This window comes from Streptopelia decaocto (assembly GCF_964273445.1).
Source record: "Streptopelia decaocto genome assembly, chromosome: 11".
NCBI lineage: Eukaryota > Metazoa > Chordata > Aves > Columbiformes > Columbidae > Streptopelia > Streptopelia decaocto.
Window position 1 is genome coordinate 11507333 of NC_138666.1, and position 18457 is coordinate 11525789.

General features: G+C 53.0%; 1 protein-coding gene across 1 annotated transcript in view; it reads right to left on the reverse strand.

The window, feature by feature from the left end:
• The window catches only part of VAC14 (VAC14 component of PIKFYVE complex), a 61010-nt gene that overhangs the window by 10624 nt on the left and 31929 nt on the right, over positions 1–18457 (reverse strand). Inside the window, exon 14 of the mRNA XM_082062549.1 lies at positions 9576–9708. Within this exon, the coding sequence (XP_081918675.1) occupies positions 9576–9708 (133 nt within the window). The remainder of the gene's footprint in view (positions 1–9575; positions 9709–18457) is intronic.

Genomic DNA, 18457 nt, shown 5'->3' on the forward strand with positions numbered 1-18457 from the left:
CACCACCCTTCCTCCCTGCAAGATGCTCCAGCTGGAACCACCTGCCCGGGGGACCTGCAGCCCCCACGATGCCCATCCCTGGCCCCCCGAAATCCTACTGCCAGGAAAAGCAGCATCCCTGGCCCAGCCCAGCAGCTGGGATCCTTCAGGAATTTGCAGAGGAAGCACAGATAAAATTAGGACGGATGACAGAGGGAGGAGAGAGCGCGGAAAGCAGAAGGATGCCATTTCCCTGTCCTTCCCCACCACAGTGGTGAAGAAAATCCCAGTCCTCCATTTTTCTCCCCTCCGCTTTGCTGAATCCTGTCTCCGGAGCGTGCTCCTCCGGGCAAGGGAAACCATGGCAACCCTGACAGCTCCCTCTTTCAAAATCCATAGTGTTTAATATAAGGGATTGGGAAGGGTTTGGGAAGCTTAGGAGAGGTGGGGGGTCCTTCTGGAGGAGGCAGAGGGACGCTCTGCCCCCCCCACTCTCTTTCAGCCACCCGTTCCCATCTCAAAGCCTCTGCTGGCACTTTTCCCTAACAAGCTCAGGTCCTTGTAAAGATACAGACAGAACCTGGTTGGGGTCTTTCTCCTGGGGATGGGCTTGCAGACACCGAGATGGAGTGAGGTACACGGTGGAGCATCAGCATTGGCTGGACATGGGAAACCATAAAGTGCAACCTGGCCAAGAAAAGCCCCGGAGAGCACGGACAAGTCCTGGGCAGCTCTGGAGCCGGGAGCTGTCACGGCTCGCCCCAGGTGAGCAAAGAGCCTGCTCGAGCAGGAAGAAAACAGGACTCATGGCAAAAGCAGGACTCATGTCTCCTTCTTTATGCGGCTTTTGGACTCTTCTCGATGTCCTGACATTCAGGTCTTGCTCTTTGAGACACCAGGAACAGGAGTATTGGATCAAAGGGAGCCCATCAGCAGGAAGGATGAGAGCCTTTGGGGGAGACCTAGTTTAACATACAACAAAGCCTGAACTTTCTTTTCAACCTCACCAGGCCCAGTTTCCTGTGATGGTTATCAAGTTCCCCCAGGAAACTCAGTGAAAGCCACAGACCAGACATGCATGGATCTGGGGAGGAGACGTGTGGATCTCGGGAAGCTGGAGACAAGCCCTGCGATGCCTTTGCTTGAAAAGGGAAAGGTGCAGAGTGTTTCAGTGCAAACAAGAAAACCCTCCCACGGAGCGTCTGCTCGGCAGAAGCCGTCAGCATGACAACCGCTGAAGGAGCCGTGGTGCCAGCTGGGCACTGGGCCAGGGCTGCCTCAGCCCTAAGGTGCTCCCCAGGCATCCCCAGGGACCCCTAGAGCAACTGAGGGGGATTCCCGAGAGAAGCACGGTGCCTCCTTTCCTGCAGCACAAACCTTCATGAATATTTCAGACCAGAGCAGCATCTCGGTCCTGCAGAGCCTCAGCTTCTGCTCCTTGTGATACTTCCCTTTGGACAATGGGACCAGCGGGAGGTCCCTGTCCTGGCTGGCAGGATGGCTTCCCCACTGGGAAGTCACCTCCTGGGCATGTCCTTCTTGACTTGTGATGAATCCAGCCTAGTCCCCACCACGGACATTGGCTGCCTGGAAAACAGTGCCCTTGGAAGAGGTTCCCCTTTGGTTTATAAAGCACATATCTAACACCTTCGGGCACTTATCAATGAAATCCCCACAGCTCCAGGTCAAACCGGGGGGGAAACAGGACTGTACCAAGGAGAACAAAGAGTTTCTTCAGAAGAAGTTTCTTCAAACTTCTTCAGTTTCTTCTGATCATCTACAGCACAGAAGATGATGAATTGCTAATACCCTCTGGAACAGGCCAGAAGCTAAAATATACCTATTTTTGGAAACTTAAGGGTCCATTCAACGCAAGGCATTGCCCAAGTCTTACACATGCCACAGATGAATGTGACAGCTCCTCCAAGGGCAAGCCCACATCCAGCACTAGCCTCCACCCACCCAAGTTAGTGTGTCCCACAAGTTTCCTTGAGGAAACCTTACAGTGACACATGGATTAAGCTCTTCTGCCTGCAAGTGTGTGGTCATTGATGACCTGCAAAGCTTACAAGCTGCTGCAGGAACATCTGAGCACCTACAGCAGGCAGCTGTCTTCCTTGGAACCCTCCAGGAAAGCAAAAATAATAATAATGCCCTGAGACAGGACTTCTCTGACTTTTAAACCTGTCGATGACTCGACGGCAAAAAGGAAGGGAAATGTGAGTCTGGAGCCCCAGGCAGGAGGCACAGGCAGCAGTGTCACAGCGTGTGCCTGGCTCCAGCCCACCACCCCAGACACGACTCATGTTCAACCGAGCTCCCCAGAGCCTGACCTCAGAGCAGGAATCACAAAGAACAGCGATGTTTTCAGGCAAGCATCCTTGATTTCGAAGGCGAAGAAGGGCAGGGGCTGGCTGGGGATGGGGGGAGATGCATAAAGCAGCAGCAGATCCTTCCTTGGAGATGTACGCTTCCCTTTCTGGCTGACAGCTGTGGCCTAATTTTCAAGAAAACTGACAAGCGCCTTATTTCTCCCCCTATAATTTCCCTTTGCTGCAAATAAAATAGGTTAAAGGAGCGGGCGCAAAGCTGTGACAACAGGAGCTGGGAGAGGCTGATCCGGTTTGGGGCGTGCACGGCTTGCAGAGAGGTGGGAGCCGCAGTCCCTGTGCTCGCCCTTCCCCTTCCCTCCCCATTGCTTTACTTTAAGATAAAGAAATAAAAGTGCTTTCACTCCTAAAAGCGTGGCTGAGGAGCAGGTCACTGCCCCAGAGGTGGATGAGCTTTTGCATCCCCCTGGTAGGGACAAGTTGTGTTTCTCCCCGCAGGGCTGGACCCGCGGGTGGCAGCTGTGGAGCCTGCAGCTGGGCTGAGCGCTTCCCGGGCAGCGTCCAGCCTCGAGCATCCACCTCTGCTGGAATCCTGCAGCCAAGTGTGACTGTGGGACGTGTTGGAGCATCCTTGCCCGCCTGCCACTTGTGCCTGCAACCATGAGGAGGGAGGGTTGTGTACTCGTTGCTGGCGGAAAGTGATGGGCTGTGAGATGCTCGAAAGCAGCCAGGAATGGAAAAAAAAAAAAGGTCCCTTGATGAGAGCAGCAGGAGGCAAAACACTCAGCCTTGCCTTGAGGTTTTTAACCGAGCGTGCCCTGTGCCTTGGGGATAATCCCAGGCAAGATCTACTGTAAGAGAGAAGGAGGCAAAACGCTGTTATTCAGCCTCTCCCAGACTCCTTGTCCTGGCTTTTCACTCCGCAGAGATGAATAAACCGAGATGTCACATTTGCAGAGCAAGAGAACAAAACACCATCAGAACCCCCAAGCCCCAACTGATGGGATCAGACAGGTTAATTTAGCAGCTGATGGGTAAAATCACCGCCCTCACCTGTACCCACTGTCACCTCCTCATGAGCAGGCTCCTCTCCCCCATCAACTGGGCAAGGAAAATTTGGGAAACACCTTGGAAGCTGCTCATGCTAAAACCCTGCTCTGGGGAAGGGATGGTCAGAAAGAGCTGTGGGCTCCTCTCCCCTACCCAGCCCACCTTTTCCCAGCTTCCCCCTTCCCCAGCCTGCTTTTCCGGAGCACTCCTGCTGGGAAGGAGCAAATATCCCCCTCTGGTGACCTGCCCTTTGAAGAAACTTGGCCATTTTGGGAGGATTTTCCTCCCCTACGCACACTTCCCTTTCCTCCCCTCCACCCTCGCGCTGACCCGAATTAGTCCCAGCCCACTCCGGCGCTGCCGCTCACATGTGGTTCCCATTTTTCTACAGGAAAATCCATTAAATCCTTCCAGGCAGCTCCGTGTACGGCTGGTCCTGGAGCAGCTTCGGTGGATAGGACAAAGAGCTGGTCTCCCCCAGGCTCCTCCAGTCCCCATGGCTCACTGGAGGCATCTCCCATCCTTTCAGGGAAGGGCTGGCCCAGCTCCTGCTACCCCAGCAGGGAATCACCCTTAGAGCAACAAGGTTCCTCCATCACGCAGGTCACATTGCTGATGGCTCCCAGTGCTTCGCAACCCCAGATCCATCCAGCCTGAGGGAAATCGGGTTTTCCCCCCCTCCACCTCCTGCTCCATGGGGCTGCGGAGGGTATCGGAGAGTCCCACACCCCTGATGAATTAAAACCTCATTAAGCACATGCTCCCTGGGGCTTGCAGAGCCTATTGCATGAAGTAAAACAGGAGATTTGAGAGCTGGGGGTACAGCTTGGTTGATGGCTCCTGTCCTAAATTCACATTAAAGCCTGAGAGGAGCCTGTGCCCAGCTTGGGCAGCCGGAGACACGTAAAAGCAGAGCCTGGGTGTCCCCACAACACTAAAACGCCGCACTGGATCTCCAGCCATGGGGTTTCCCATGGCTGCATGGAGGCACAGTTGGGGAGAGGAGATTCTGGGGAGCAAAAGCCGGGGATGCTCCACCACCCCATGCCTGGCCGGGGGCGCGGGTGGGAGGGAGCCCTGCTTTCTGCTTTGTAAACGGGTGGAAAAAAAAAATAGAAAGCTTTCTCCGGTTCTTCCTTTCTGCAAGGCACGGGGGGGTGGAGAGCACACAGTTCATTAAGCCGAAGGGCAGGCGGCCAGCGAGCATCCTGGCAGGCAGCGCAGTGTATTTTCGCAGGCTCGCTGCCTCCCGACACAGAAGCTTCCCTTGTAGCGCTCACAGCTGTTTGGATTTTACCCGAGTTCATATCACAGTTTATCAAAGGGGCTGCATTTTTTTTTGTGTGTGTGTTTTGCACTTTGCTGAATACAAGCTGAACAGCTCCCGCAAAAACAAATGCAGGTTTTGTTCTGCAATGCAGCGGTACGGAAGGTGGGAGAGAGGAAGAGGTGACACGTGTCTGCCCCTGGGCCCTGAATCACTTGCTGGTGGAGGGATTTTTGGGGCACAGGTTTGGAGCTGGAGGTTGCCCTGTGGCATCAGCACACCTGAAGGAAGGAGGAGCAGGAGGGGATTCCTGCATCCCAGCCCTGGGAGCATCCAGCTCATCAGGAGGTATGGAGATATTTGGCCAAGCAAACGCTCTGATCTCTTCGCCGTCCAGTTCTCCACTGGCCTCATCCCCACCTGACTCTGAGATCTCAAGGAAAAAGCAGGATTTCCAGCCAGGTGAACTTTTCCCATCTGCAGGAGCCATAAACCAGCGGCTCCGTCACGAGACTTGGGATTTTCCAGCTCCCCAGCTAACGCCATAAATTAGCTGAATAAACTTATGTGATCCAGCCTACATCTTTCAGAGCGGATGGAGAACCAGCCCACCCTCCTGGCCATCCTCCATGGGGTTTAAGCATCCCCCAAAAAGCCAAGGACCATCCTCATGTCAAACAGCCAAGCCCCGCAACGTGCATCACACAGGATGTGGCTGAAAACTCACCCCAGGCCCCTCTCCACACAGCTTAACCTCAGAAGACGCCCTGTGAGAAGGTGCCAGGCAGCGGGGAGGTGTATTTAACAGCTCTATAAAACAAGCTGAGACAAACCCTACGCATGGGGTTGCTAAGTGCTGACTCAGGTGTCCTCTCATGCCCCAGGGTGGCACAGCTTGGCAAGAAAATGGCCTCTCTGGTCTTAAAAGTTAAGCCCTGAGCTTCAAAGCATCTGCACACAACACGCACAGGGATGTCTCCAGCCCTTCGAGCACATCCCGTACCCTGGAGGATTCATTTTTCGTCCTGGCAAGGTACCTCAGCCACAAATACCTAAGCTGCTCTATCTCAGAGAATAGCAAAATGCCAGCTGCTTTGGCACTAGGCTCAGCTTAATGAGCTAAACCAGCTCTCAGAGCTCAGACAGACAACGAGAACAGCACGGGGGCTGTACAACCAGCCCTGTGGAGGGACAAGGAGGAAGAAGATGGTTCTTTCCAAGGGCAGCCAACCCTGTCCTCAAACTATGCTCTGAGCAGCAAACCTGATGTCCATGGGGCAGGGCTTAGCCTCACACTTAATCCCCCCATCCCATAGTGCTGGTACCAACAAGCAAGCGTTAAATCCAGTCTGTAGATCTTGGTGTGAGCTCAAAAAGCTTGGTGCCGCTCGGCTGCCTGCCTCCTGACCATCCGAGCAGCTTTCCCCCCGCAGGGTTCCTGCCCGGAGGACGGCCGTGCTGCTCCAAGGAGCCATGTGATGCTTTTGGAAGCTCCACCGCATTTTTCTGCTGCTCCAAGCCATCGTCGGGAGGCCAGCACAGCTGAATGGGAATATCTGCTTCTTGCTTAACGGCTCTGTTGAGTCCAGGATGGCCACGTGCCAACTAGGGCAGAGAGATCCCAATTAACGAGAAGGATGGAAGGTCTTGGGTCTGCTCATCAAGGTGAGAGGTAACACTGATGCTCCTGCCTCCCATAGCCCTTTGGGAGGCACCTTTGAGTGCAAACATGCCTGGCTTGAAAGGAGAAGGCAGCGCTTTGAATTCAGAGTTTAGAAGGCAGAACAACTTTCCTGGCTTCCAGCTTAAAAATGTCACAAGTGACAGCGAGAGAAACAGACCCTCAAAGGAAACCCCTGTCTGCTGCGATGCAGGACACTGATGCCAAGCCAAAAAAATCCTTGGAAGAGACCAGGGGAGTGGGTTTGCCACCTCTCCGGTGTCTCAAGGGGAGAGGGGTGGAAAGTGTGAGACTCTGGGCAATTTGTACCACTGGAGCCCCCTTGGCATGTCTCTTCACAATGAGGATCCTTCTCCCAGGCACTCAGGAGGCATCTAAGCAGCTTTGAAGAGCCCTGAAGAGCCCTTTTCTGTATACTCCCTTCCCTTCTCCTCCTGCTAGGGCCCAGCCCCAACACGAGCTCCACCGTGGCTGTGGGCTCTCCCTCCCGGAGGTCCCCTGGGGTAGTGACACAGACCAGGCATCACACTGTGGTTTGATCTGGTGATGCCATGCTGGATCCTGGCCGGGGGTGGCAGACCAAGAATGGCACCTCTTGGATGCACCAGAAGACGGACTGTGTGCTGGTGATGTGTTTGTTACTCCCCAACCCAGATGGGGACAACGGAGAGGAAACGGTCTGGGTTCTTCCTTACAAACAGAAGCTTTCAGAGCTGTTTGCCCGTTATTTTAAAGGTAGTTTGTTTTTCCATCTAGGTTCTACCCTGTCTTTTCTGGCAAACCACCTCGAGATACCCAGATTGGGACCGGGGTCACTGGTGGTGAGACCACCCATCACAGGCCCCACCTCTGCCCAGAAGGGCTGTGAGTGCCTCTCCACAGGACCACATGTCCCTACAGAGCAAGGGATGGTTCCACCTCCATAGGTTCCTGCAGAGATCTCTGCTCAAACCACACGAGGTACCGTAACCTCTGCCTCTGGGACTCTGAGGACATACCAGCAGAGAGACTAAAGTCCTTTCGGAGTCAGCAAACTAGGAACAAACAGGCCTGAACTGGGTTAGAAAATAAACTACCTTTAACCATAGACCCTTTGCTTAACCTCACAGATCTTTGAACTTGCCCACTGGCAACATGACAGGGAAAACTGCTGCGCTGTGCTTTAATAAAATACCCATCCCCTGTTTTCCTTTTCCATGAGCACTCATCCTTCGGCTGGAAATCATTGCCTAAACTTAACAGGTCTATTTTCCTTCCCTGCTTTGCCATTCCTGGGCTGGCCAGGAACAGAAAGGGCAGCACTGGTCCCGGAGGGGAGGGGAAGATGACAGGGACAAGGGGAGCAAAGGGCTTGTGCCAGTGCTGGGGGAGGATGACACTTTAGCATACACCATCCTGGCTTCTCAAGCATCCCCCTTGTGCTCTCCAAGCCCAGGAGGAAACATCACCAGCATCTCCCAAGTCAAACAAGAGGTTGGCTTCTCACCCTGCTGTGCAAAACAGCTGAGCGGGGTTGTGGACAGGGGAAGGATGTAATGTGGGAACGCACATATGGCTTCAATTTGAGAAGCGGCTAAAAATAGCACCACGAGGCTCCCACGTTCACTGGGTCTCTACGGCAAGAGATCAATCTTTTCCAAAGAGTCCTGTAAAAGTTTTCCTCCTCTATTCCTGCTTTGCTTTTTCAGGAGGCAACAGATGTAGTTAACACCAGCATTCTGACCACTGTCAGTAGGTTTCAGAGTTAACCACTAGTACGTGAGGGCACGGCTCACCCCTCGGGCTCCAGACCTGCACCTACCCCACGTGAGCCACAACGTGACCTGAAAGAGTCTTTTCTTTTTTTTTTTTTTTTTTTTTTTGGCTTTACCGGATTTTTTGGGGCATGAGTCACTGTAAGAAGCCCTGGCAAGACGGTCCCACTGCCTCACTGGCCGAAGCTCATCCTGCTAGAGCCGGAGGGAAAAATTTGAGGTGGCCGCAATACAGAAGAGCTTTTAACTAGGACCCTGCCCAAGCTCACTATTGCTCTAATTGCCCTGCTCCCTTAACGAGGAACAGGGCTGCTTGCCTGCCAAGAGTTGCTCAAAGCAGGGGCTGTGCTGACCAGGGAGAAGAGGGGGGACATGACAAATGGGATATTTTCTCTGCCCTATTCTGAGATCATCATACGATTAAACCAAACATTTCCAGACTGCTGTTAGGAGCTAAAAACCATATGCTTAACTAGATTTTTTCGGGGGGAGAAATGTAATGCATTACATTAAAATTTACATTAAAATTTAACCTAAGTGTGGGGAGACCTCTGACAACAGTGGCTGCAACCCTGCCCTGCCCAAGTTTCATCATTTTTGCAACCTGCCACGCTTCGCCTTGACGTTCATCACTCACGGGATGAATCCAGTGACAACTTTTCGGCACGCTCTAGGGCTGCCCAAACACTTGGGCACAAACTGCTGCCCAGGCAAGTACAACTCAACACCTGGCTCAGCTTAGCAGATTTTGAGAGCTCTGCACGCTTTATTTTCCAGTCGCAGCGATGTGACTCCCCCATCAGTACTTTGTGCCTTCGGAGAGGCAGCTCTGCTCCCCCACGGGAGCAGGGTTTGGGTTTCATGCTCTCCTTATGTTCATTTTGTTGCCACCTTCCTGAAAGCAAGGGAGGAAAGCCCAGGGTCCTGCCCCTTCCTCCCACCGACCGCCTCACCCATTTCTCCACCCGCCTCGACTCTTAAGCCCGTTATTTCCCAGCGAGCTGATGAATTGGTGTCCCTTGCCCCAGATTTCATTGCATTACGGCTGATGCGCTGCCAGCTGCCACCATGCTTGGCTTTCCAGCCTCTGCTCCTTAAAAAGCTGAAGCAAAATGCACCAGCTCTAAGCACCAAAACGTGACTTATGGGGACGAGGCTTTTGCCGGGCGAGCATCTCACTGAGCCGAGTGGAAAGATTCACTTAACTTGGCACCCTGAATGCAAACCTGTCCTCATGCTCCGGCTGGTCTAGTTGTTCTGTAGTGAAACGGGCTCTGACAACGCTATTTAATAAGGAGCTACTTTGCCTCTGGGGATGGGATGAGCAATATGGTGCCTCGACATGTGAAAGGCAAGTCCTGTTTGCTCAGAAACTGTCTGCGAGAGAGGCTTGCAGAGAGAGAGGCTTGCAGAAATGGTTTTGGCTCTGAGGGAGCTGCTCGACCCCATCATCCCCATCCCACCCTGCCTGGGGGTGCTCGGGAGCTTCGACGAGGTTGGTGGGGTGCTCTGACCTTATGATGAAGGCGCCTCTGGTCTCCAGAAGTTTCCGTTCGCTGCTGAAGCGCTTCAGCAGGTTGATCATGAACTTGTAGAAGTAGGAGTTCATGGTGGGGGTAGAGGGCGAGCACTCCAAGCCTTTCGTACCTGGGGAGGCAGGGGAAGAGGAGAGCAAATCAGAGCAGCCAGGGCCTTCCTGCCAAGCAGTCTCAATCAGAGAGCAGACACCTAAAATACAGTTGCAACACTCAGCAGAGGAGGGTTGGCACATGAAAAGATTTCCAAGCCTCATATAACCCCATTTGCTGGGTTTGAGCAGAGCCGGCCCTGCTGCAGCTCTCTCCATCCTGGGGGAAAGCGTCTTGTGGTGGCCCCAGCCCTTGAAGCAGCACATGGGGCTGAAACGGACTTTTTAGGAGATCGTCCCAGAGCAGCTCAGCTTCAGTAGTTGATAGCAGAAGAGTGCCCAAGGCCCTAGATCAATAGGCATTCCCGTCTCCTGGGATACAGCATGTACACTTATCCCCAAAAACAGGCTGCTGGTGAGTTGAAGAGCCTTTAATCCAACCCCACATGCCACAGATGCCCCGAGCACAGCACGCACATAGCAGCACACACGCATGTTCAGCCCTGGGTCGTGGCATGGCCACTGGTTTACACTCGGTGACGTGATTTCCCCCCCAGCAGGAGCCACTTGGTGCAACAGTGTCACGTACGATGTGCCCCAGGGCCATCATAAAGTACTGGTCAAAACACAGCAGAGCTCCAAGCTTAGAGATTGTACCAAAAACTGTGGGTTTGTTTTTTTTGGTGTTCACTGTTTGCAAAAACAGCTTATAAGAAAAGCAGCTGAAGGGTGAGGAAGGGAGACTGGCACGAAGGAGCAGTGGTCCCTCCAGGCTGGAGCATCCCTGCTGGGTTGGGGCACAAACCCTCTCGCTACTTCTGCAGCAGCCATGGTTTCTGCCCAGAAGGCAAACAAGACTTCGCTTTGAGGCAGCAGCTGTCACAGATCACATTTATAAGTCTCAAAGGCAGAAAATTACACTTAATGAGAGCAGCAAGAAGGGTGTGGGAAGCGCCTCGGCCAGAGGGAAGGCACAGGGTGCGAAAGCAGAGAGAGGAGAAATGGCCAGGAGAGACGGGGTGCTCAGGAGAGCTCAGATGTGCTCTGACACACTCGGACTCAATGCACCTCCAGGACGCAAAGCTTTTGTGTTTCCTCCTTAGGCACTTTGCTTGGGGCCAGGGATGTCTCATGGCACGGGGAAGGGATGCTCTGCGCCCTCTTGTCGCGCAGGGCACTCTGCCGAGCAGCCAGCATCCCTCTCCACAGCCCTCAGGGTCATAAATTCCCTCAAGATGGGCTCCTATTGCTTGTTTAACAGCAAATGGCGCTCCAGGGTGTAAGGTGCATGGGCTGATGCCGCAAGCAGCTCTCACTGCTCGTTAAGATGTCCTAACTTGGTCTGAGACTATTTTCAGGGCAGGTAAGCCAGGGAGGGCTGGTGAAGGGGCATCTCCCAGCTCAGGGTATGCAGAGAACATCAGAAAAAATACCTCTTCAAACCCACCAAGTGCAGGGAGCTGGCAGGTAAAGATTGCTTTTCCCACAGTGAAACTACAGGGGAGATGGTTTATTTAGCAGGATGGTTTTCAAAGCAAATGTTTGCAGAGAGGTTTTAAAGGCAGCTTTGCAATGAGGGGAGCTCTCTCCCTTAATTTCTCCTATGGGAAGCTCATGTCTAACCCTGGTAAGGAGGGAAAACGGCACACACAAGTGTCCCAAGGTTATTCCCCCCATCCTGAGAACAGCCAGTCTTTCCATCAGATCACTGAAGGAAACCTGAAGAGTTTGATTTATGTGTGTTGTCTGCTTCTACCGAGACTCAGCAGAGCATGGAACAGCCAATTAAAGATGCAATCAAGCCGCCAAAGCCCAGGAAAGCGCATGGAAAAGCCACTGGGCTGCTTTCCACCCTGCCTGTCCCAGTCATACGCAGAGATGCAGACATGGGCTCAGCCAGGGCAGCTGCCCCAGGCTTGGATTTAGCATCCAAGAGAACATACACAAAGGAAAATAAAATACGAGGTCATCAGGAACAAAATTCAGTGTCTCCTGCCCGCTGGAGCCAAGTGTCCACCCTGCTTTGGTGCATTCGAAACCCCAAACCAGGCTTTGAAGCAGGGATCTCCCGGAGCACAAGTGTTTGCTGTAGCATCGTGTTTCCCCTCAGCTGTGGGGAAGATGATCCGGGCAAAAAAACATAATAGGATCTAGCTGAGCCGATGTGCTCCAAAACAACGGTGTGTTTGTTCGAAGGCAGGGGGTGCCCGGCGTGAAAATCCAGTCGCGCCCCTTGTGTCGTCACTCCAGCTGCTCAGTAAAGCTCAAAAGCAGGTTGAGAAGAGACATGGTCTGGACAAGGTGACACGGAGCAGCTCTGCCTTCCCACCAGGCTCAGCCTTGCATCTCCCAGCCTATACCACGGGCAGAGCCTCAAAAGCAAGGCCTGGTCTTCTGCCTGGTGCCCAGGCTGGGGAGGGGAGGTGAAGAGCAGATGGAAACCATCTTTCAAAGCTGCAAAAGTGATATTTTTTGTCTGTTTTGTTAGCATTGATGAGGCAGCCAAACCAGAGCTGTGCTGCAACCCAGGAGTGAGGAGTGGGCAGGACATCACACCTTCACCGGCACCAGCTAGTAACGCCCCAACATTGTAGCTTGGCCAGGGCAAGGTCTGATCTTGGAGTTTTTACCTTTTCAAGACCCCAAAATTGACCTCTCTGATCCCTTGTCTCTGTTGGCAGCAGCACAGGCAGCAGCTCCTGCGCAGCATTTGCTCTGTGCAGCAAAGCTTCAGCTGCCTTCCCACCAAAGCCCAAACCATGACAGATCCCAAAATGCATCCCAAGGGAAAAATAGAAGCAGCGATGTGCACAGGACAGAGCCAGGAGCCACACGGCTGGGAATGTTGGTGCAAGACAGACCAGGCAGAAGCAGCCTCAGATCTGCACTCCTGAGGTGCTGTTGTGTCTCCTGCATCTCCAGCTGGAGTCTCGGAAGGACCCACTGGGTCAGGTGAGCATCCAAAAGCCAGGATGGCCTCAGAAATAAGCTCCCAGCTGCAATCTGCAAGATCATCAACCTCCAGCCTCCAGTCCTGCCACCTTCTTTCATCGACTCACTGCCAAACCTGCAACCCCCCTGCCCAGCCAGGGTCAGGGAGCTGGGAGCAAGGAGGGACTTAGATGCAGACAGCAAAAACAAGCTTTAGCCCTGTTGTTTTAGGAGAGGAAAGCGTGATGTGAGGGTCTGCACACCCCAGGGAACAATTTCATCATCCTTTGCCTCTGGGAGCATCCAGACTAAACTCAAAAGGGATCATTTCTCCATCTCTTGCCCACTTGGCGCCCAGCAGCTACATCTGCATGTCCCTAAGGAAGTTTTCCACCACGGCACACCGTGCCGGACCAGCCTTGCCAGTGCTCTCTAGGGGTAACACCAGGGGTGAGAAACCAGCGTGTAACAGCCTCCCAGGCTGCAAAAGGCTCAACCAAACCTCAGCTGGAGTTTAAAAGGGCAATACTTTTTCCAAGCAGGCAAAACATTTCTCTCGCAAAACCTCCGGATCCTCTAAACTTCCCATTTGTTCTGCATTTATGGGATGTCTAGGAAGCGGCTGGCACCTCATCTGCCATCGTGTAACCCTTCCTGGGGTAGCCTGGAGCTCAGCTTGTCACCCCGCGGGTTACAGCTTGGCACCACGGCATCCCCGGCTTGACAGAGCCATAGAAGCAGCTTGTCAAGTGTTTCTATGAAGCACGAGAGACAAGCAGAGAGAAGTGTGAAGAAAACTGTGGCTTAATTAATTGAAGCTTGCACCTCTCCCCCTTTCCCTGAAGCGAGACTTTGCAGATCCGTAACCTGCCAGATCAGCTGTTAACGTACCCGGAGCGGGGCTGGTGGCACGTCACGGCTCTGCTGCCTTTTTTCAATCTAGCATAGAGGAGGGAGCTGGAAGAAGAAAGATCTCTGCTCAGAGAAATGACGAAACTCAGCCCAGATACCAGCTGTAATGGGAACAAACAGGAATTTTGGGCCCACAGAAACATCAGAGCAGTGAAACAAGAATCAGCAGAAAAAAGCTAAGAAGGCACATGGAAATTGCAGCTCTGTGGCTGAAATGAATCCTCACCATTCAGCCAACCTGGATGCTTCTCAATGACTGCAGCATCCTCCCGCATCCCAGGGTGCTGGGCTAACAAATCCTTTCCCGAGGCAAGCTTCACAGCCTGGGGTAGAGCCAGGCACTCAAGTGCTTCTTGCAACACCTAAACCAGTGCAGCATCCATCCCCCCCACCCATGGGTGACAGCTCAAATGGAGCGCGGCGAACACCTGCCCAAACCCCCCTGTGTACCCCAAGTGCTCACTGGCGGTTCGTACCGTTCCCATCGCTCACATGGCCACGCTATAAATCAACCGAGACAGGCAATTAGGGATCTATATTAAAGCCCTTATAAATATATATTGTATAGCTGCCTGGAACATTCAGGCTGTCTGGCTGCTTGATGGGCTGAGTTGTCTCAAGACCTACAGTGGCCAAAGTGTCCCCAGATTGCTCCTGGGGAGCCTGGCAGAGTCTGACATGAACTTGGATTTTCAGCTGCAAAATGCTGAACTTCACCCTGGCAGAAAATGCAACTTCCACTAATTTACCGTAATCGGTTTCAAACTGGTCTTAATTAAAACTGGTGTGGACTTGCTTAACTCCATTTAAACCAAATTTAAATAAGATTGGACCAGAATTGATTCCTTTCTGAAGCAAGCTAAAGCTGGGTAAGCTGGTTAAAAAGTATCCACCAGGGTATTTGCGGCGGTTTAGCTAAAATGATTTACCACAATCCCTAATTGAAGCAATTTCAGCTCGGATACAGCGAGGGTGAGCTAAGAGCTGGTGGGGGCTGAGCATCCTTCCTACCCCAGTGCCTTCCTCGGGGCATCACATTTCCAGCTCAGCTGGAGAAGGATCTCCCACGGCTCCTCCGGGAGCAATTGGGATAAACCCAGCAGCAGCCGGAGCTGGTCCAGGAGCCTTCGACCCGCGTGGGGCTCGTGGGAGCCGGCGCTGCCAGATGGTGTTCGGTGAAACCCCGAGCGGCGACGTGGGAATCTGCGTGGCATGCCCCCCGCCCCCCGCGGCAGCTTTCCCCAGGATGTTTTGAATTTTAGCTTTTGCAAACACAGGCAGCGAAGCCTTGTGGAGCAGGATAAAAATAGAGCCGTAAAAAAGGCAAATCCTCTCCGCCACACGCCCCCCCGCCCAAAACTCATCGCAGGGCGTAGCTGGAAACAGATGCGAACGTGTCGGCAGCTCAGCTGGGCTCTGCAAAACCTCTGTTCTCCCCTCTCTGGAGCGCAGGATGCTGCTGAGGAAATAAAACCACCGAAATCCTGGACCATATGGCCTCAGGCTGTGCTCAGCTGCTTTTGCAGGGCTGTCCAGATCCAGGCATGCTTCTCCCCTTCCTACCTGGCTAAAGAGCTCTGGGTTTGCAATTCCTGAGACTTCAGCATCTCACCAGAAAGCAGGTACCCAGATGGGCTGGGGTATGTATTTTGATGCCCTGATCTTCTGGCTTCCCCCACTCAACGCAGGGTCTGTGCTTGTGCCTACCTTGGAGGAAGGCAGCAACGATAATGCTGATGGGTTGCTTAGGAACGTTAGCAGTCCACTACTGGATCATTTTTCTCCGTTAAGGTAAATCAATAAGTAAAAATGCAGCAAGGGTATAGCTTAGACAACATACAGGAGAAGAAAATTCTCAGCAGTGCTGCAAAAACAGGAGCAGTTAAGCTTGGTGGCAAGTTTAGGGTGGACTGATGCTACTGCATGGAAAGGTGAAGCACATGGAAGAGAACCTGCAAGCAGGAATGAGAAGAAATAGGCTTTGCTGGGCAGTTTCTGCACCAATATTCATTTTACTAGTTTAATTGTTTTAATGTCATTCCTCACCCCACTCTCCAATTCCCTTGCAGCGCCTTGGGGAAACAGAGGCAGCTCAGCAAAGTAACTACACAGGGGGTGTTTGTCTAGAAGTGATCTTATCTACATCATAATCATCATCATCATCAGTCCCTACAAATCAGCAATCCTGGCTTTTATTCAGGAATCCTCAGCCTTTCCAACCAGCCACATACTGTAGCTGTCTCAGGAGGAATCTAAACCTGAAGGTGCTCCAAGGGAATTGCAGCTCTGGTGTGGACAGTTTCTCCTGGGGTTTTCTGCAGGGTCCCAGCGCTGTCACAGCAGAGCGTCCAGGAAAAGAAACAAATCACCCATTTCTTCTCATTCCTCTCCAAAAGACAGGAGACCATTTTGGAAAGTCAACCCTCTTACACAGCTCCATGCCAACAGGGCAAGGGATAGCAGAGCCACTGACCGTCAGGAACCAGAACACTGAGCTCAGAGCACTCAGGAGCAACAGGTCTCTCCTCTCTTGCTTGCTCGGCTTTTCTGCTCCCTTCTGTCGCACTCCTGATTCTGGCAAAGCTGTTGGAAACCGGCTCCTCTGAGAGCAAGAAGTCCACGGTGCGACATCGGCTGTCACCTTGCCCTCCGTGGAGAGGACGAGTATGGAGCGGTTTCCCTTCTACCCTTGCCAGTTTAGCAAATCCAAGCCATGTGACAGTGGGACAGCTTTTCTTTCCTCCCCTTCACAGACCCCATGCACCCTACAGACTCTCGCTCAGTGTTTTTAGAGGCCAGCCTAACATTCTCCAGATCATATGGAGGTGGAAACTTGTGCTGCGCGGCCATCTCTGCATATCTATGATTACACAAATGAAGTGATAGAAAACGTAAAGGGAGTGGTTTGGCTCACTGAGAACAAAAGCGCTCAAAGAGATGGCGACAGGAAACCCCTATCACAGCACATCTCAAGCTTGGTCCAGGCACTGGAGCGCCACTTGTTCTCCCGTGGGGACACAGCAAGTGTGAATTCAACAGATGATGTTTCTCAGGGAAATTCCTTCAGAGTAAGCCACCGACTCCTGTGATATCCATGCACTGCCTGTGGAAATCAATGACCTCACGTGTGTTAGTGCAGCCACGTTTGGAGTCAACCTCCCAGTAAACTTCCTACAGTGTGAGGTGTTCAGGGGGTTTGGCACTGTCCCCATCAGCTCCGGCAGGACGCCAGGCAGGAGACACAGGATCAAGCCACAGAGGAAAGAGCTTCTTGTGAAACAAAGGGTCATAACCACTTCTTACAAAGCTGTGGAGAAAGGAAGGAAGAGATGTGTGTAAGAACTACCCTGTATGAGGCAGCAGATGGTTTTGGCATCCTTTTGGAGAGAGCGTTCTCCTCCTGTGCAGGGAAGAGCTGGAGTCTGGGCTGGAGGGCTTGTCCTTGTGCTATCACAGAATGGTTTAGGTTGAAGGGATCTTCAAAGTTCATCCAGTGCCACCCCTGCCACGAGCAGGGACATCTTCACCAGATCAGGTTGCTCAGAGCCCCGTCCAGCCTGGCCTGGCGTGTCTCTAGGGACATCCACCACCTCTCTGGGCAACATGGGCCAGGGTTTCACCACCCTCATAGTGAAAAATGTCTTCCTCATGTCTGGCCTGAATCTCCCCTCTTTTAAAACCATCACCCCTCGTCCTATCACAACAGTCCCTGCTAAAAAGTCTGTCCCCACTTTTCTTACAGGCCCCTTTTAAGCACTGAAAGGCCAAAATAAGGTCTCGCTGGAGCCTTCTCTTCTCCAGCTGATCACCCCAACTCTCTCAGTCTGTCCTCCCAGCAGAGCTGTTCCAGCCTCGGATCATTTCTGTGGCTCCTCTGGCCCTTCTCCAGCAGCTCCATGTCTGTCCTGTGCTGAAGGATCCAGAGCAGATCCAGCACTGCAGGGGGGTCTCACCGGAGTGGAGGGACAGAATCACCTCCCTTGATCTGCTGAACTTGGTGACAACAACTCTTGGGTTGTCTGCTACTTGTCCCAACTTCTACTCGGCTGGCAAAAGAAAGCAAAGCAAGCAGCTGGATTGCCATTGTACAAACTTGATGGGTCCTTGTACCATGAGCCCAAGAAGTGGGGAGCTCTTGGGCACAGCCCTGCAAACCTTGTCACAGAAAACTGGGCAAAAGAGACCCAAGGACAGACTGATGGAGCTCAGCACCCAGCCAGCCTCTCCCAGGGCTGCTGGAGCAGGTCGGGAGATATTGGGTCTCCCAAGCGGCGCTTGGCTGGGCTGGCCCCAGCTCATTGTGTTTGGAGAAGGCATCAAGGGCAGCTGACCTTACGTAACTGGAGAACAAAGCGACTAAATAAAAACTGGAGCTGGGAACGGGCTGCGGAAGTGGGACACGGCTTTCCTGACTAATCAACCCAGCATCTGAAGGAAACTGAACTCAATGGCAGGGAAACAACTGCATAAACACATCCCGAGGGAAGAAAGGAGTTAGAGGAAGCTGGGGGTGAAGACCACGGGGGCACCAGCCCCTTCCGCCCCCCTCCTGCCCTCGCCACTCGGGTGGCAAAGCCTGGAGCGCCGAAACAGAGAGCACAGCACGGAAACCTGCTGTGCGCTCAAAGGTTTTATGGAGTGCCCATGCTTGCTTACCTGCAAGCCACCGACTGCATCCTTAGGTAGGAGAGAAGCAGACCTGAGCACTACCAGCTCCAATAGCACCTCGGTCTAAAGTGTGGTGATGGGAATGGAAAGATTTAATCCCAGGGAGAAGCGCTGGTACCCACAGCCGTCCCTCCAACTGTGCAATAGCATCCTACTGCTGAGAAATTGTGGAGCTAGCCAGGGAGGTGTGCCTGGGGAACACTCCCATGCATCCGCGTACAAAACCAGTCACCCTAGAAAGGGAAACACCCTCTTTTC